The following is a 21091-nucleotide window of genomic DNA, read 5'->3' on the forward strand; positions in this document are numbered from 1 at the left end:
ATCATTATAACCTCTGGGGATGCTGCAGCTGTACTTGAGCACCCAGGGGCTACTAATCACAATTACATCAGTAAGAAAAGAGATGGAAGTCCAGATACAGCATCCTCAGGGGTTACATCATTTAAATAAAGCATTTTTTTTCAACTGGAATTTGTTATAAAATGAAAAAAATTAAAGAAATATATTTTTTTTTAACCAATTTTTACCTTATTTTATTTATTTGCTTCCAGTTGCACTGTGCATGTGTGAACCGGCTAACCATGCAAGCTCAGATCCCTGGACTACTCTTATTGCTCTTGGCCAGTATAGATGGGCAGTTGGATATTACAATATTTACACAGTAAATTATGGTGAAGTGAAAGAAAACCAGCTCTATCAGAATGTATTGGTAAATAGACCCCTTAGGGGTAAATGTATCAAACTGAGAGTTTCTGGCGGGTTTGAAAAACCAATCAGATTCTAGCTATCATTTATTTAGTACAATCTACAAAATGATAGCTAGAATCTGATTGGTTGCTATAGGCAGCATCTCCACTTTTCAAACCCGCCGGAAAACTCTCAGCTTGATACATTTACCCCTTAGTGTTTTTAACATATTTTAAAAATTGAACTGTGAATACTGCGGTGTTCAGAATTTGCTGTTTGTGGTTCGCTGTCTGCTTTCAAAGTTTGCCATCTTCGATTAAAAAAGCCTACATATGTCAAATTTAAATGGAACGTTTTCGAGCCACTTCAAATACTTTCAAGAAGGCTCAAACATGTTCAAACCTATTGAAATTTCTCGACTATTTTTGTGGTTCTAAAATATGCAAAATTCGACTGAATTTCAGGGCTTATTTGTCAAAGCAGTTCCAGAATCGAAACACGGCACTGAGCTACAAGATGAATGTCCATTTTGGCTATATGTGAGTGATAAAAAAGAGATTTGTCTGTTCGGCCACTGGGCCCAAATGGACACATCACTTCTGGCATTACCAGGGCCTCTTAATGTGGTTGTACAATGATCACACACACAGGCTGATAGCGGGTATCTTCCAACTACATTTACCAACATCAATTTTGGTGAAGTATATGGAAGAATCAAGGCTGGACTCCAAGATTCATGGCAAATGATCAGAGGCATCTCAGCAATGACTGTGAGACATCTTATGACTGACAGTTCATGTTAGGGACCACACACACTGTAAGATTGGGCCGATAGCTGAGATATTGCAGCATTTGTGGCCAGTATTATTCATTAGGGGATCATCTATTTGTGCCTTTTGCCAAAGTATAAGATACTTGTCCTTCACGTAAGGATTCACATCTTACTTGTCCCAGAAGCTGGGGTACTTGGCTTCCCACTTTGGTGTTCCTTAGAATACCCCTTGGTATTATAACTTGGATAGAGAGGTGTATGCAGCAACTAGAAATATAAGGACACCAGAAAGGACCCATTTATCAATATGCAGCGATAAAGCTTTATTTAAAAAAAAACCCAAAAAAAAAAACCACTGGAATAACTCAGTGGCAGCTGCCTTGGTAATAATGGCCTGGAGTGGTAAGGGTTACTTACAGGGGCAGGGATGTGAATGGCAAATATTCTCTGTACACAGCTGGAGGCTTCATATAAAACAATAGTCATGATGTACCGCCGTGATGCTTGTGAAATAGGTTTCCTTATTCTTTGCATGGGGAAGCTATCTTTAAATGATAACTAGAATCTGATTGGTTGTAGGCAACATCTCCATTTTTCAAACCCGCCGTAAACTTGCAGCTTAATACATTTACCCCTAGAACTCTCTGACAATGGTCTTATTTTACTCAACAAGTAGAAAAATGTGTAATATATATTTAGAATTTTTCAGAATTTAATGCGTGTGTGTGTATGTGTCTCTGTGTGTGTGTCTCTGTGTGTGTGTGTGTTTATGTGGGTGTGTGTGTATATGTGTGTGTGTGTGTCTGTGTGTGTCTCTGTGTGTGTGTGTGTATATATGTGTGTGTGTGTGTGTGTCTCTGTGTGTGTGTGTATGTGGGTGTGTGTGTGTGTGTGTGTGTATGTGTGTGTGTGTGTATATATGTGTGTGTGTGTGTGTGTGTTTTCTCAACTGAATTTTCCAGATTTTTACCCTTTTTTTGGAGGTCGCTGTATCTATCTGTGTTTCTGAAAGTGGAGTTTTCTTCTTGAATTTACTTTTAGATAATTGTAGATTTAGGACTAATACATTATACGTTATATTGTAGTATTGCTTCTTTTGTTGTCACTGTCCAGCTCTAAGACTCTTTTCAAACAGTAGTAAGGAATGTTTCAAATACTATGCATGGCAGTTGATTTCTAGACTGTAAGCTCTAACAAGCAGAGTCCTCTCTACCCTCATGTCTGGACCTTCTACCCCAACCCCATATGTATTTTTTTGTATACGTTTTGTTTTTTTATATGCTTTGCTATACAGACTGCCCGGCGCTGCAGAGTTTTTGTTGCCCATTACAAATAAACAGTGATGACAGTGTTGATGATGGGAAGCAGTTCATTGCTTAGAGTTTAGTTTAGAAGGTGGGAAAGGTCACAGCCCAGCTGGGTAGGCAGAAGGTAAACAGAAGAACTTGACGTTATGTTGACTGTTGAGTGGCCAACGATGGTTCTAATTAGCGTGTACTGTCTTAGCTGATCCTCACTGTAATACATAGTATATAATGTATGGCAAACAACTTATTCCAACACATAAGGAAGAGAAGCAAGGATCAGGTAAAAAACATCAACTACTTGAACATAGCAGGCTGGATACAACCTTTTGTCCATGTGGTGTTTTTTACAGATTCTAATAAAGAATTGGCTTTGAAACAAGTTAAATAGCCTAATAAACTGTTAGGAAGCCTTTTGGATATTCACTGCCAAGTCAATTATTGTCATTCTGTTTTTGAGCTATTTGTCAGTGCTTAAGTAGAAAGACACATTTGACATTCAGGAGAGTCTGTGGATTGAGTCGCATCAGTCTTTACTTTATTGCCAGCAAAAGTAGTTCAAAGTCAGGGTTCAAACCCAATTTGAAAACACCTGGTGCCAATTAATTGTGGAAATACACACAACAGCATTTACATATTAGACTGTTTTTTATTCTTTCTGATCTCTGTATCTTAGATTATAAACATATTTGATAGGGCGATAAACTATATCCCAGGATGTTTTATTACTTTGTAAAGTAGAACTGTTAGGATATAGAGATAGCAGAATTGTACACATGCACATTTTTTCCCTTCCCTGATGTCCCTGGATCCCTTTTACCTGACGCAGAAGAGGCTTGAGTTGTCTATGGTGCTTAGCTGCATAGTTAAAACACCCAACCCTCCACTCCCTCTGGTGCTGTGCAGAGCTTCACTTAAATGTTTCTGGGAAACACTGTTTCTCCTAACAAGCCATCATCAGTTGGTTATCGGACACAGTGGAATATCTGCCTCCCTTATTGTTTTTAAGTAGATGGGAGTAGATGGCGGCTTCACTATCAGCAAGAGAAACACTAGTTCCCCAGCAGAGTATCTTGGTGGAGATTTTTCAAATATCAATCAGAGAAAAAAGAATGATCATCTGGGGCACTCAGAATGAAAGCAGCATAAACTTATACTTAATGTTGCTGTATATTGAAACCCTTAAAATTATTCTTTATTTGTAAATAGATTAAAATTGGTCTAGTAGCTAAATATAAAAAATGTAATGAATTGACACACTGAAATTAACAGAATACTGATAAAATAGACAATAATTCCTTGTCTAACCGCTATCCTGCTCAGAATAAATGGTCTTTTTGTTATTAAGTATATCAAAATTATTCTGTTCATAAATAATTCCCCTATTAATGAATACTGATAGTCCTCTGATTCTAAGGTTACACATCACTAATACATGATTGATATTACTTAATGTATGCTCAATATAATGAGAATAATAAGTAATCTATCGCATATAGCTTATAATTAATCTTGATTGATAATATTCACTAGGGCTGATAGAGTTTATGATAATCCCTCTAAATTGTATTCTTAGTATAAGTTGGGTAGATATATATCAGTCCTATTACTCATGATAGAATAATTCCCATTATCAGGTACTCCTAATAACATATCATTAACCATCTAGTGTTTTAGAATTAGGGTATAGAGAGAAGCAGTATTGTTTCTGGTTTTCACTCTATATAACTGCCTGCATAACCTTTTAGGGTTAATCCTTTCAGTGAGGCTGAGGTTTTGTTACATTGTATTCTAACTGGTTCAATTTGCCTCTAACTGTCGCTGTACTACTATGCCTCCACAATTGACAAGGCAAATGGACGCTAACCTGAGGATTGAACAACTACCATCTGTGCTTAGTAATTCTGGACTATTCCAGTTTATTATGGGGAAAGCTGAGCAGCGATCGCGGTGTCCGCCGATGCGCGTTTCGCTATTAGCTTTAACGAGGCAAGTGGTGGAGATATGTACATCAGAGTGGAGGATGTAGTGGGTGCTTTGGGACAATAAAAATAAATAGTTTTGGTTATGTTTAGTGGGCCTTTCCTAGCAGGAAAGGTGCTGTGCATATCTGAGCTCCAAGTGCAGTTAGTTGGGTTGTGATAGCATGTCACATTAATGGGTAGAATGTTTACACAGTTGCGCTTATTGCGGTTAAGTGTACCTGGAAACAGTATAGAACTAACACAAGCAGCTATAATAGTGTAGGCATAAAAAGAATAAAAGAATAACTAATTTTAGTTCTGGAATATGTTGGCACTTTATAAATACAGTGCAATTATAAAAACAATATTGTTATGAGGGTGATGTCATGTACCTAATTATGAAACAAGATGTGCTACATATAGCTGGAGAAAACTGCTTGGCAAGCATTTGTCATAGATATCGTTCCCTAATTATCTTACCGTATATAAAAAAAAAATGAATACTTTCCTATAACACCGCACTTTAGCTCACACTTCAGCAGGAACAATTCCAAATGGAATTAATGTGTAGAATCATATACCAACCCCCTGATAATAATGCTTCAGTCTTTTTCTTTTTCTCCCTCTTTCAAATCTGTGTTTTTCCATAACACAGCATAATTAACACTCATCTGGTTCTCAACAAGACCTAAAATATAATAAATCTAATTTCATTGGACAAATAACACATAACAGATTTTGCTTTGTCATTATTTTTTCAACAAAAATAAGATGGAGATGCCATGTGGGATAAAGGAAATACACCCTATGATTTAGTAGCTTGTAGTACCACCTTTATTATTATTATTATTATCGTTTATTTGTAGGGCGCCACAAGGTTTCCGCAGCGCCGCACACAGTACAAACAGTAGACTATACAGTAGACTATACAGGGTAGAACAGTACAGAACAATAAACACACAGTACCAGTACTTCAGAAACTCCGGGAGGGCAGATACAGTAGAGACGGAGCAGAAGAACAGGTATGGAGACTGGAGGGAAGAGGGCCCTGCTCATTCGAGCTTACATCCTAAGGGAGGGTAAGTTCACCTTTAGCAGAAATAACTTGAAATAATAATTTTCTATATACATTTATCAGTCTCTGACAACGTATTTGAGGAATTTTAGCCAACCTCAACTTACAGCTTGGCTTCAGTTCATTGATGATTGAGGGCATTCACGGTTTCTCCACAGCATCCTCATTGGGGTTAAGTTGGGGAGTTGAAATGGCCATTTCAAAATCGGGATTCTTGACTTTTTCTGTCATTCAGTTGTAGATTTGATGGTGTGTTTGGATTATTGTCCTGTTGTGTGATCTGGTTTCAGCCAAGATTCAGTTCTCAGACAGTGACCTCACATTTTTCTGTAGAATACTCTGGTTTAAAGAAGAATTCATGGTGGCCTCAATGATTTTGAGACATCCGGGTTCTGTGGCTGGAAAACATCCCCAAATCATGACTTTAATTCCACCATGCTTGACAGCTGTTATGGGGTTCATGTGTTGATATGGGTTTTTCTTTAAACCTAAGGTGTGCTGCAATTTTCTTTAGAGAAAAGGGGATTGGCATGTTTCAGCTGCCTTAAGTGTTCTCCAATGTTCTCTATGTAAATTATGAACTTTCAATTGTTTGGAAGTGGCCTTAGAACGCTTTCAAGACCAATGAGCAGCAACACATGTTTCTGTGAAATCATTGCAGATGTATTTTCTCCTTGGCATGGTGTTAACACAAATCTGAATGTTATAGATCAAGCAGCCAAAGGTTCTGTCTTTATATAGAGGTTGTAGAACTTCCTGATGTTCAAATAATGAAGTGCACTTGAATAGCAGCATCTGGCTCAAATTATCTTCTTTATTGATATGGAAGCACTTAGTTTTCACACATGCCATCTTTATGTCTGCTTATTGTTGAACCAATAATAACAAAATAATATCTGTTATGGGCTATTTGTCAGATGAGATGAGATTAGATGTATAAATTTTTAGGACTTGGTGAAGACTAGATGATTGTTATGTCCCTATGTGTTAAACATATCTACATGGTAGAAGTGTCACTCATCAGTAATCCTCATTGTCTATGCTTTAGAACTTAATATTAATTGAAGAGAAGTATTTTAAATGCAAAAATGTGCATTGGTATCAAATTCAGTAAACATGACATTTTGAGGCATATTCAATTCTTCCGTTCCCGCGCCGCGTAAAAACTATTACCGATATTACGGTAATAGTTAGCTGGATTTCAGCTCGCGGCTTACCGTATTTAACTGTTTTTCCGAGCACTATTACCGTAATAACGGTAATAGTGCGCGGACCGCGGGATTTTAGGCGTTTCCGCCGACAATTGAATACGCCCCTATGGGTATTGTAATGCTCACGTGGAAGCTGCAGCTCAGCAGAAAAGTGTCTCTAGAAAAGTTATGCAATTGTCATGCATATTGGGATTGTTTTTCAATAATGCCTAATACAAATGGCCTTATGGTGTGTTCACCATGCCTCCATGCAGTAAGTGCAGGTCAAACCAAATGATAGCCAAGTGCTTGAAGTGTGCACATGCATTCAAACCCCTAAGTAAAGAATATTCTTCTTTAATACATAATGATTTTTAAATAATTGTGTACTGATAGTATCAGAATTCATTGGTTATAAGTCAACTGATGTCACCAAAACTTAATGCAGATATCATTTCCAGGGTTGTGTACGTATATAAACATCAGTTAGCGCTGGGGTCATGAGTTGAATTCCCGACCATGGCCTTATCTGTGAGGAGTTTGTATGTTCTCCCCGTGTTTGCGTGGGTTTCCTCCGGGTACTCCAGTTTCATCCCACACTCCAAAAACATACTAGTCGGTTAATTGGCTGCTATAAAATATATATTTTTTTTTACCCTAGTCTGTGTGTGTGTATGTTAGATAATTTAGACTGTAAGCTCCAATGGGGCAGGGACTGATGTGAATGAGTTCTCTGTACAGCGCTGCGGAAGCAGTGGCGCTATATAAATAAATGGTGATGAGGATGCATTATAAGATTAGATGTGTTTATTTCTGGTACTGTGTGACAAAAAGGCATGGGAGTAAACGTTTGTATAAAGGCATATTCATGTCACAAATAAAATAGTTTACTACAATTATGAAGACAATAGGAAAGAGACTGAGAGGCTACACAACCATTACTGTCTACTGTCTGAGCCTAAGGGAAGATAACTGACTGTAATAATTGTTCACTTTGACTATAAACTAACTGCCTTGGAAATTCAAGGATGGTGGCAGTAATTCCAATAAGGCATGTGTTAGATCATCCCCAGGGCCGCCGAGAAGAGACTCAGGTCCCAATGTGGCATCTTCTTGTTTAACCCTACCAGGCTGCGCATGGAGTCTTGGCAAAAGCCAGTACGTATGCAGAGACCCTTACCAGGCCAGTATCGTTCAGCTGCCCCGACAATATATTGTTGTTAAATTGCATTGTTAAAGAATTTTCTTTTTATCGCTGACATCTATAAACCCCCTGAAAACATCGGACCCTAACTGAAGTGATACACTTTTTGGGTAGCATTGTGTCTCCTTATACAAAAAGTGAGCTGTTGGTTCTTGGGGACTTTAATCTGAATTGAATTGAACCCAAAAACAGCAAATCCTATGTCCAATTCAAATCTCTAAATCTAAATCAACTAATTTCCCAACCAATGAGAACCAACTTTAATAACTCCAATCACTCACATGTAGACTGAATCCTGTTACCCTATCATAGCCATTCTTAATGATCACCCAATAATGTTTTGCGTAAGTAAAATCAAATGTCTAAAAGCAAATCCTAAAGTCCTCTACATAAGAACATTCAAAAATTTTAGCCTTGGACATGACCCAACTAACAGTCCTTGGATTAGAATCAATTTGATACTGAATTTGATACTGATTCTGCATTTCAATATTTTTGATCACATTTCCTAAAATTCTGCAATACCCATGCTCCATTCCGCAGAGTCAGAATGTGTGGAGCTCACCTTTTCTCAATTACTTCCAATTTTTATTATTTATACAACTTCAGAGTTGCCTTTTGGTAGAGATGGAAGCTTAGTGTCTCCATTAAAGATCTCCATGATTACAGGCGCATCTGTAATACATGCATTAGGCAGCCGCAAGCAACAAAAGTCTGGTTCTGTTTACCTCAAAACACTTCAAATCTTGCAATTTGTGTAAGGTCAATAATAATTTATTGGAGCCCTCTTGCTATCAGGAGCCCAGTAGTATCAAAAGATTGACACTATGCTGCCTGTCAACACCGCTATTGTCAGTGCGTTCAATTTCCTTACTGGCGAGGCATAACTTTTAACATAATTCAGATGCTTTGTTTGAGCACTCTAGTCACACATTAACGTTTACTGAAGTATGTGAGGAGAAGGTTGAGCGTGAGCTTATACCGCTGCTACTGAACAACCACTGTGGGCCTGACCAGTTGACATCAAAGAGGTCATTAATAAACCTACTGAACTCTATATTGTCATCTGGTCAAATTCCCAAGACATGGAAAATTGCTATAATCATGCCAATCCACAAAAGTTGTGACAAAAGCATAATTTTAACCTATAGACCTATCTATTTACTGCCTATATTGCCCAAAGTTATGGAAATGTGTTCATTCCGAAATCAGCAGCTTTTCAGACATTTCCTTAGTCCATTTCACTCTGCCTTTCAACCAAACAATTCCGTGGTAATAACCCTATTAAAAATCTGCAGTGAATTTCAGTGTAGAATGTAACACAAAGAATTGACTGATGCATTATTTTGAGATTTTGCAAAGGCTTTGACACTGAATTTATACTGTTAAGCAAACTTTAGTGCTCAGGTATAGGACGATATGCACTGAAGTGGTTTCAGTTATAAGCTGGGTACACACCTCTGCAATCTTACTTCAGACTGCGATTTCTGTAATGATGTTACAAACAGCTGAACGTCTCGGTGAGCATGCTGATTCATGGCCTTATCTGTGTGGAGTTTGTATGTTCTCCCTGTGTTTGCGTGGGTTTCCTCCGGGTGCTCCGGTTTCCTCCCACACTCCCAAAATATACTGGTAGGTTAATTGGCTGCTAACAAAATTGACCCTAGTCTGTCTGTCTTTGTGTGTCTGTGTGTGTGTGTGTGTGTTAGGGAATTTAGACTGTAAGCCTCAATGGGGTAGGGACTGATGTGGGTGAGTTCTCTGTACAGCGCTGCGGAATTAGTGGCGCTATATAAATAAATGGTGATGATGATGATGATGTGTACACACCTAGACGTTTTACTGTCATATCTGAGATCTACATCTGCCATAACCATCTACTGAAAAGATTGTGACTCTGTACACACTCTACGGATATACAGAACAACTGTCGGCAGAAGTGTTGGATAGAGGTTGGTGAATGTGTACACACTTCCAAATTTGCCCGACATCGTTCCATTGTTGATCATGATTTTTAGGAAGTTTCTAAAATCAGATCAAACGATGCGATATGTTTTGAAATGATAAAAGCTGATCCTGGGAGCGTGCACACTCTTGCAATATTGGACCAAATGTGTGATCTGCACGATAATTGCACAGATATGTACTCAGCTTTATTTGTCAAGAAGATTCCATTTTGTGTCAATCTCTAACCTAAATGTTACATGTGGGGTTCCTTGAGCCTCTGTTCTGCAGCCAATGCTGTTTTCCTTATTTATATTGTTCTACCAAAGGTCTCCATTAATCAGCTTCTAACCATATGTGTCAGATACTATCTTGTAAACACACAGCTGAAGTATTCTCTGACCTTATGCTAAACTGAAAAACTCTAAACAAACACTGATAAAAAAGTATCCATGTTATTTGGTTCAAAGATTAAACTTGCAAAGTGCATTACATCTTATCTACTGATTAGGACTCCAGATCTTATCTGACATCAGTATTAAAATATAAATACTTGGGTAAATGACTTAATTCTAACCTTTAATTTGATTTGCATATAGAAATCCTAGCAATAAAGAAAAATGTAGGCGCTGTCTATATGTGTAATAGAATGCATAATACACATAAGCATACAATTATGTAAATGTGCTAAATATACATACATTTGCTTGGTGCTGTTGAAGATCTTTATCTTCTATTGCTCCAAGAGATATCCCAAAGGTGGTATAGAAAGAAACAAACAATAATAGTAAAACACTTTTTAAAACAAAACAAATTAATTAAAAAACAATGTCCAAATCCTCGAAATTTAACTTAGTGACTTTTTTATGCTTTTTTTCGTGCTCAGTGAGAACCAACATTCCAGTTGTGTTGTTTTCCCCAGTGATGGAAAACTTACTAGAAGTTTTCTTTGGCCTTTAGGCTAATGGTCTTTATAATGATGTTTGAAGAAAACCCACTTTCCAAATGTGCTGCCCCCTAGTGTTGGAGAATTTACTAGAGCTTTTCTTTTAATTTAGCTTCTATGTAATGCTCCTCCTCCTCAAACGTTACAGCTTTCTTGTTCAAAGATCCTTCCTTAAGGGTGAAATACCTGTTATTTCCGGAAAGGTGAGTAAACAAACACAGTGTGTCACAGATCTTTAGATTTCCCCAGGGGTGATGGAGATACTAGAAGATTATCCTAATCTTAGATGTTTTTCAAAAGCCAGTAGAGCAGTCTGTCATATAAAACACTCAGCTCTCTTCCCCTCAACGCATTTCGACCAATACCAACTGTGTTTTTCAAGGTGGCTCAAGGTGCCAACTGGGGTAGCTCTAGATTTAACTCCTGCCTAAATTCGATGGTTAGAGTGCATGGTACATGTTAATGACAATAGTATATTATGGGGATGTAGTTTATGGTACAGCCCCTCAAATTAGCAAGCTTTATACCCTTTACAACTTTATCTGTTTTATTTTGCAGTGTAACTACAAATGATATATTATGAGGATTAGGGGTCTATCTCCAGATCCCGGCTAATGGTTCATACATTTAATAAGGACTATGGATGCTCTACCTACTCCTGCCAATTTAAGAATCTTTAGAACATCCTACTTGTATCACTTAAATATGTCACCTGCCTGAGATCTTTAAAAGCTTCTGTCTTTCGGCTCTATAAACATGTTTGTAATTGTAATTCTTACGGGTCCATTTACTATTAAGTGGCAGTAGGGCAGGTTTATATAGAAAAGATAGGTAGAAAACCTCCTATTGCCACAGTTTACCAAGAAAATATTGCTGGAGTGCCTGGCAATACTGTCTGGAAGCGGTAAGAGTACTCTAACCTATTCGCCAGCCATTCTTTGGCGCGTGTCCACATGTGTGACCTGGTTTGTCACTTCACACATGAGCAGTGGAACTGAAAGTCTTGATTTGTTCCATTAGTTAAAAACAAAGTAAAATGTTAAATGTTATCATTTGTAGACTATTATCATTTTACATCAGCCGAATTAGCTCTAAATTAGGTCCATTTACACAGTGCCGTAACTAGACATTTTAATGCCCTTGGCGAGACAGGGTACTGGTGCCCCCATCCAAGTGGGAGTAACATTTGCCAAGTGGGTGTGGCTAACCTAATGTGGGGGTGTGGCTAGCACTTTACTGAAAGAATTCTGTTACATGTCTGCGGTCCCCAAACATGAGCACAAAAGCATGAGAAGAAGAAGCTCCTCTGTAAGGTGAGGTACAAGGGGTCCCACAGACGACCACTGCCTCATTCACTTCCAGCTATTATCTGCTGTCAGTATCACTGATTTACATCTCTTCCCTGCGGAAATCTCAGATAATATGTAAACTTATCTTATCCATCCCTGATATTAGTTATTGCTGCCACTACCTGAACTTTTAGTTTATTTTCCCTCTCAATTTATTTAATTTGTTTGTGTGTTTTTTCTTGCACTTACTGGGATTATGAACTTCCTGTCAGTGGAACGCACATGCGTTCCCCTGCGAATGTAAAGAGCTGAAGTTATAGAGGCAGGTAGCGGGCGGCTGCTGCACCCCCTTGGGCTTGCGCCCTGGGCGACGGCACCGCCCACACATGTCTTGTTACGGCTCTGCATTTACATGGCATCAATACGACAATGAGTGTGTAAGGTGTCACAGTCAATGGGGCCAAGGGCTGCTGAAAATGTAAGTCCGTATTTGTATGTATTGGTACTAATGCTAAAGGACAGTGTATTGGGCTACAAATACCAGTCAGCACATAAAGTCTGTGACAATTTCAAATGACAAATAGAATATTTGAATGCAAGTAGAATAAATATCTATTGAACAGCAATAAACGCCAAGTAGATCTAAACAATATAAATGTGGTTGATTTATAGGGTACACTCTGAGTAATTTAATCTACTCTAAATAGGGCACTGTCCACTGCCACAATTGTTTTAGAAATTAGTTTTGTGTTTTGTATCAACAGAAAGGATATTTGGTAAAAAGTCGATGTTATTGGATGGTGGCTGATTTTTTTCCTTCTTGGCAACAATGCTTTATAAATACATTCTAACACATCTCTTATTTTTCCTAGGCGTTTTTTCACCGAATGATGCAGTATGCTGCTTCAAAATCTGATAAAAATGTCACAGAGGAAACCGTAAAGGTTAGTTGTGAATTTGTTGATGGTTGTGTTCTATTTTCAGTCTGTGTGACTGTTGTTTGACTTCCACAAATAATGTTATTTGGGCAAAACATAACAAGGTTCTGACATGGTTAGCTAGCTTAAAGATCTCAGCATAAGATACGTCAGCATAAGATACGTCTCAGTCCTTTCTTCAAATATCACTAATAATCACAAGGCCGTGATTTAAAAGGAAATTGAAACGTAATAGAGAAACTAGTTTAAGATCACCAGAGAACCTTCAGCTGATCAGGAAAGCAACATTTTATTTTGCCTGGGTAGGTGAACCCACATTTCATCATCATCATCATCATCATCATCACCATTTATTTATATAGCGCCACCGATTCCGCAGCGCTGTACAGAGAACTCATTCACATCAGTCCCTGTCCCATTGGAGCTTACAGTCTAAAGTCCCTAACATACACACATACATACAGACAGAGAGAGAGAGACTAGGGTCCATTTTGATAGCAGCCAATTAACCGACTAGTATGTTTTGGAGTATGGGAGGAAAACGGAGCACCCGGAGGAAACCCACGCAAACACGGGGAGAACATACAAACTCCACACAGATAAGGCCATGGTCGGGATTTGAACTCATGACCCCAGCGCTGTGAAGCAGAAGTGCTAACCACTTAGCCACCGTGCACATTTGCTGCTATGTAAATCTAGTGTGTAAAACATGCAATTTCCTTGCACACATTGGCATCTGAACCCATTTTTATGAATACCAAGATAAGAGAAATAATATCTCCTTGGTATAAAAGGATAACCTACTCATTGTGGTGTGTAATGTATGCCCCTGTGTTTATGCTAGCCATACGGTTAGTTGTGCGGATGGAAGATTATACTCAAGGCTTTACTAAATGTACTAAATGCGGGTAGCATGGTGGCTTAGTGGTTAGCACTTCTGACTTCCCAACCTTGGTCTTAGCTATATGGAGTTTGTATGTTCTCCCCTTGCTTGCGTGTGCTTCCTCTGGGTGCTCCAGTTTCCTCCCACACTCTGAAAACATACTAGTTTTTAGACTTCAAGCTCCAATGGGGCTGGGTCTCTGTTCAGCACTGTGGAATTAGTGGTGCTATATAAATAGCTGCTGCTGCTGATGATAAATATATGTGAAAATAAACACAATATAATATATATAATATATATTCCTGCTTTGTTTGTTTAAAAACTCAGTAACATTGCCAAGAAAATGTAGTGAGGGGAAGTTCCATTAAATCAGTAATGGGCAGTTGTTCTAACCCTGAGAGCGGCATGTGCAGCCCTACAGCCTTCCAAAGCGTAGCACAGAGGAAGGAGCGAGAGAGCACAGTGCACGTGCTCTCCACCGGGTGTGCCATGTGGCCTCCCTGCGCTCCTCATGTGACGCGGGTGTCGGCAGCATGGTTCTGCCTTATTTCTCTGCTTTATAACAAGGCAGAGAATATGATCCGGACTAGCCAGATCGAGGGCCACGTGACGACTGTTGCCCATCACTGCTTCAAATGACACAGTGCAAAAATTTCCATACATTCTGGCAACTCAGTTTAAACAATATATCAGAACCGTATGGTACACTCACATGTCCAGTGTGGGGCTGCACCATACCTAACAGCACTGACAGCAGGACAGGGGGCGTGTCTACATAACAAAGGGGCAGGGTCACTCCCCCAGAGGGCTGCTTAGCACTGTAAATTCCAGTCTGTAAAGCGCTAGGCTGCCCATTACATACATTTGTTCCCCCAACATTCCCACCCACATCATCATCATCACCATTTATTTATATAGCGCCACTAATTCCGCAGCGCTGTACAGAGAACTCATTCACATCAGTCCCTGCCCCATTGGAGCTTACAGTCTAAATTCCCTAATATAGACACACACAGACAGACAGACAGAGAGGGAGACAGACAGACTAGGGTCAATTATGATAGCGGCCAATTAACCTACCAGTATGTTTTTGGAGTGTGGGAGGAAACCGGAGCACCTGGAGGAAACCCACGCAAACACAGGGAGAACATACAAACTCCACACAGATGGTCGGGAATTGAACTCATGATCCCAGTGCTGTGAGGCAGAAGTGCTACCACTACGCCACCGTGCTGCCACCCACGGGACTAACATGTTCCTGGGTGGCACAGTAGGACAGAGCCCTCAAATTGGGGCTGTTCAGCTTAAATAGGGATAGTATGGAGATATGCTGCAGCCTCTGATTCTGGATGAGTTAGATTCCTTGGTCAGCTTCTGGTCTGCCCTGTCTACCCTCCACAGGGGAATGTACTTTGTCCGGGTTGGAGGATGACGCTGCCTCTTTCTGAAGAAATCCAGTTATTTAAAATCTGTTCTGCACTGTGGACCTTATCTTAAGCTGGGTACACACTACAGATTTTTCTTCAAATTATTTTGTAATTCCCAAGATAAACGAGCTTTTGGTAAGACATTGCATTGGTGTGTACACTCCCACAGTCATGTTTTATCGTACCAAAGCACACCGTATCATTTGAAGTGGTTTTATAAACTTCCTAAAAATCAGGATCAACAAGGGAATTATGGCGGGTAAATGTGTAAGTGTGTACGCACTCACGACCAGCAGTGTAGGCAGATCTCTATACATTGTGCAGAGTCATGATCTTTTCAGCAGGTGGTTATGAGGGATGAAGATCACAGATCTGAAGGTAAATCGTGTAGGTGTGTACACATAAATCTACATGTTCATCGGGAATTTCAGTCGTTAGTAATATTGTTACAGAAATCGCATGTGCAGTAATTTTCTGTAGTGTGTACCCAGCTTTAGTTTATCAGTCTCCAGCTGGAGCAGGCAAGCAATGTCTGTACTAGCTCTCGGTATGTCAATAAGCCACTTGTACCCAGAGTGCTCTGCAGAACAGACACAAAGACAACCCAAACACAACAGTCTGGGGAGTCTTTAGGAGTCAGCACACTATCAGGTGTGAATAATCTTCAAACAAGGGATCAAAGGCAAGGCCTAGTTTGCTCTCTAATTATAATTTCTGCCTCCCAGCATGAGTAAGCACTTACAGGGCTAAATTTGCTTCCTTGTTAGGCTGGGTACACACTAAACAAAATTTCTGCTGATGCGATATCTTTAACGATTTTACCAACAGTAAAAAAAAAGTCCCAGTCAGCATGCGGATTCATGTGTACTCACTAAACACTTTTTACATGATTCACCTTCAGATCTGTGCTCTTCATCTGTCATAAAAGATTGTGACTCTGCACACTCCATAGAGATCTATGGACACTGCCGGTCATAAGTGCATACACACTGCAGAATTGGAACAGCATTTATTATTATTATTATCGTTTATTTGTAAGACGCCACAAGGTTTCCGCAGTGCCGTACGCAGTACAAACAGTAGACATTACAGGGTAAAACAGTACAGAACAAAAGTCAAGTAAACCAAGACTCCAGAAGCTCCAAACACAGCAATTACTGAGAAGATGGAGTAGAAGAAATGGTGTAAAGACAGGAGGAAGGAGGGCCCTGCTCATAAGAGCTTACATCCTAAGGGGAGGGCAAACAGACAGCAGAAACAGAGGGAGTCAACACCATCATTCCATCACTGAACAATGTTCTTAGTCCAGTTTAAAACTCAAATGAAATGATAAGATGTGCTTTGGAACGATAGTCATTCATTGTTCCAGCGTACCCACTAATGCGATATCGGGCCGAACGGTTAATTATCATTTGATAGGCCCGATTATCAGCTGATACACTGCAGTGTGTACCCAGCTTTAGTCCTAGGTGACACCTGATTGCCCAGGTTATTGGAATTGTAAACATGAACATAATATTATCATACTGTGAAATGGCTCAAATTGATGGATTTGTGTGTCAGATATTTGTCCCCGTATACAATATGAATGCAGGTAACAGGTGCTTCCCAGAAATCCAGGAATTGCCTGCTCACCTCAAATCGGGAATGTACCGTCTAAATTGTGACAGTTGTGGGTATGCTAATTGACACATCCACTTCCCCAGCCAGGCATGCCCACTCCTGCCATCTTTTGAGTGGCACTGGTGTTTCATAAAGCTCTGACGCTTAATCTGTCTAAACCAGGCTTGCACAAACTGTGGTTTTCCAACTATTTTAGAACTACAATTCCCATAAGAGGATGTCAGCCTTTGCTTGCCCATGGTTTACAATGTTGCTGTTTACAATACTAGCTGTATGTGAACTGAAACGTTGGTCAAGGAAACAGCTATTGCAGTTTTTAAACCAAACAGAAGTCAGGGATGTTTGTTTGTGAAGAAATAGTTTTCCACTTGGTATTCATTGCAATGCTCCCTGCCCTCAGCACATAATGCATTGTGCAAACATTTTTCAACTTAGTACAGAATACATTTTAGCTCCCCGAGCTTTAATCTTTTTATCTGATTGTGATGCTGCCTCTACAATGCTCTATATCCGGCACAGACATATTACATTTTCAAGCCATAGTCAATTCTCTGGGGAGAGAAATGTGGATATCGAGGTGATTTTTCAGTCACATTCTCATACAATGAATGCAAATGTACAACAGTGTATGCAGTACTGTGTGCCTGCTGTAAACTGGAAAACAATTTAAGAAGCCACAAGAGATTTTATATCACAGCAATACATTAGCAATAAAAGATAAAACAAATCTATGAAAAATGGATTCAATATTTTGATATGTTTTAGAGAAGTGTGATCTGCCTTTACTTTCATATCGGACCAGCCCTTGTTAAACAGAAACACACTGTGCTCATTGCCACATTTATGCAAAAGTTTTTCCCACAAAGGAGATTGGGAAGGCTACAAAAGTATCCAATGAGGGTTAGAGCCGTGCCCATTAAGTAAGAAAAAGGCCCTGATTCATTAAGGATCTTAACTTAAGAAACTTCTTATTTCAGTCTCCTGGACAAAACCATGTTACAATGCAAGGGGTGCAAATTAGTATTCTGTTTTGCACATAAGTTAAATACTTACTGTATTTTCATGTAGCACACAATTATCAACTTTAAATTTCAGTGTACAAATAAGCTATCAAGTGTTTGTGTGCTACATGAAAAAACAGTCAGTATTTAACTTATGTGCAAAGCAGAATACTAATTTGCACCCCTTGCATTGTAACATGGTTTTGTCCAGGAGACTGAAATAAGAAGTTTCTCAAGTTAAGATCCTTAATGAATCAGGCCCTTTATTTTTAAATCATTGCAATATGTTTTTGCTGCCTTATGGTTAAAATGCAGCATTTATGAATGTTGCTTTTAATGCATCTGCTTTTCCAAATTAAAGGTTTTAAACCACTAGATTAATATGTCATGTCATTGCATATAAGATGACATGACATAGTTAACCTAATGTCCTGCTATGTCATGATATGACATATTTAATTTGCTGTGACATATTTAATTTGGCCACATATGTAGGTTGCCAAATTTGATGCAATCCTGCATTTAAGAACCACAGGATCGCCACCATTTTCAAGCCATACACATATTGAAATTAAGCTGATGCTGTGGCCTGATGTCACCTGGGTTGTTGCACAGTGTATGGCCAATGATATTTTCTAAGTATGATAAAAGTTTCTTTGAAAAAAAAAAGTATGATATTCTGAATTCTTCACGCCTGCTCAGCACTTGACACATTTTATTTTCAGTTAATTTACCTAACTGTGCAACCTTGTCATCTGTCTAGATGTTATTCTCCAACATTGAGGACATTCTTGTGGCACACAGAGACTTTTTATCCTTGATTGAGAAATCCCTGTATCCGGAACCCAATGCACACCAAGAAATGGGGCTCTGCTTTCTCCGATTTGTAAGTTTGAACTTTTATTTTACACCATGTTATTATTATTATTATTATTATTATTATTATTATTATTATTTATTTGTATAGTGCCAATCGTATTACTCAGCAACGAATATGTAATCCATAGTTGCCAACATTGGCAGCTTGTGTCCCGGGAGGTCCAGGGGGTGTGTGGGGGTGGAGCTAGAAGAATCGAGTCATTAGCCCTGCCCCCAAAGCTGTCACCACCAATAAAACTAGGGGCGGGGCCACAATGACGCGTACATGACACCAATAAGCCCCACCCCCTCCATTTACTTTTCAGAGCCGGCCGGGAATCGGGAGAATTGCCTGCTCTCTCGGGAGTCCGGGAGACTGACCCAGATTTCGGGAGTCTCCCAGATATTCCGGGAGAGTTGGCAAGTATGATGTAATCTTTCACATTGGTCTCTGCCCTATTGGAGCTTACATTTCAAATTCATTTGTTCATTGTACAATGTCTGACTTGACTCATATAATGTTTGTCACACAATATGAGGCTCATGTTAAGTTGAACACGAATTGTGTTTTAATATGCGTTTTTATATCCGATCATGCGCACTCACCGCTATTTTATTACTACTGCTTTGTGCGCTTGCCCATAAGTAAAGAAGTGTATTATACACCAGAAATGCAATTTGCCTTAACTTAACATAAGCCCCCTATTTAAATTAGAATATTTTATGTGAATTATGGTAAAACAGCAGCTTTAGTTGAAATCATATTAATGTGCAATAAAAAAATTGAACATGAGGCATTTTGCATAGAGAATCCAATTGAAAACTACGCTACACGGAAATTTCAGATGTAGACTACAATGGAACGCTAACCGCAGTGGTGAAAAGATATATTAAATATTCCACTTGACTTTACCAAATTATTGCTTTTGAACAAAGCATCGCTCAGTCACGGAAGTAATTTTGTTATATTCAGCAATAATAACTGTACTTCAAACACATTATCATTTAAAATAAATAATTATTTAATAAAAAGTCTCTTTAAGGTGCTAACGCTACTGCAGCAAATGACAAGTAAAGTAAAAGTTTGCTCTTTGCCTAAGGACAGTGGAGACAGCTATTTTCTGGGCTGCAGCACTATTAATGAGAACCTAGCCTATCAATTCACTAAGAACTAGTAGCATTTGTAAAGAATAAGGGGCCTGATTCATTAAGGATCTTAACTTGAGAAACTTCTTATTTCAGTCTCCTGGACAAAACCATGTTACAATGCAAGGGGTGCAAATTAGTATTCTGTTTTGCACATAAGTTAAATACTGACTGTTTTTTCATGTAGCACACAAATACTTGATAGCTTATTTGTACACTGAAATTTAAAGTTGATATTTGTGTGCTACATGAAAAAACAGTCAGTATTTAACTTATGTGCAAAACATAATACTAATTTGCACCCCTTGCATTGTAACATGGTTTTGTCCAGGAGACTGAAATAAGAAGTTTCTCAAGTTAAGATCCTTAATGAATAAGGCCCAAGATCTCTACCTAAAACAGTAGATTCAAGTGATTTATATACAAAGTGGAAATTTAGAAGTGTGGTATGGAAAATGTAAGTGAATGGAATTTGATAGTTTTACAATGAAAGCAGTAGGAGAAGTGGCAGTATAACATACCTCCATATACCAGCCCACTTCGCATACTGTCTTCTACACAACTCAATGCCAGCTAGAGTCAGTCACCAACACTACACAGGTCTGATGGTGGATTCCTTGTTTGAGCCATGTTTGTATGACAGAAAGTCACAATGGATAACGTGGCAGTAGCTGCAGGTGGTTCTACTGTAATTTGGTAGTCAATATGTTTGATATGTAGGATTTAGGATTAGCAGGCCAACATGGCAGCATACGAAGAAGTGAAAAGGTTTCCACCGGCTGATGGGAGAGGTTGGGCATTTTAGAGGTTGGAGATTTTAGACGCACAAGCAGGGACGGACCAAGACTTTATGTTTAGGGGGGCCGATTTTGTCTAATCACGCCCCTCCTTTACTCTGATTGGCTGGCCCACGTTTAGCCCCGCCTTCCGCTCGCGATTGGCACCGCCCCTCCCGTTTTGATCGGCGGCTGGGACCTATTTTAAGGGTAGACTTTCTGCTGCTAGGGAGGGCGAATTCCCCCGATTGCCCCCCCCCCATGATCCGTCACTGCGCACAAGTGTGCCTAATTTTGCATTGACGTGAAAATACGAGATTTCATTCTTTAAAAGAGATAAAGAGGACAAATTTTATGGACATTCCACTTTTTCCAGTTCATAAAT

The 21091-nt window shown here is 39.1% G+C and overlaps 1 protein-coding gene across 1 annotated transcript in view; it reads left to right on the forward strand.

Annotated features, from left to right (window-relative positions):
- The window catches only part of PREX2 (phosphatidylinositol-3,4,5-trisphosphate dependent Rac exchange factor 2), a 232822-nt gene that overhangs the window by 39532 nt on the left and 172199 nt on the right, over positions 1 to 21091 (forward strand). The window contains exons 2-3 of the mRNA XM_075213618.1: positions 12927 to 12998; positions 18690 to 18812. Of these exons, the coding sequence (XP_075069719.1) occupies positions 12927 to 12998; positions 18690 to 18812 (195 nt within the window). The remainder of the gene's footprint in view (positions 1 to 12926; positions 12999 to 18689; positions 18813 to 21091) is intronic.

This window comes from Mixophyes fleayi, chromosome 5 (genome assembly GCF_038048845.1).
Source record: "Mixophyes fleayi isolate aMixFle1 chromosome 5, aMixFle1.hap1, whole genome shotgun sequence".
Lineage (NCBI taxonomy): Eukaryota > Metazoa > Chordata > Amphibia > Anura > Limnodynastidae > Mixophyes > Mixophyes fleayi.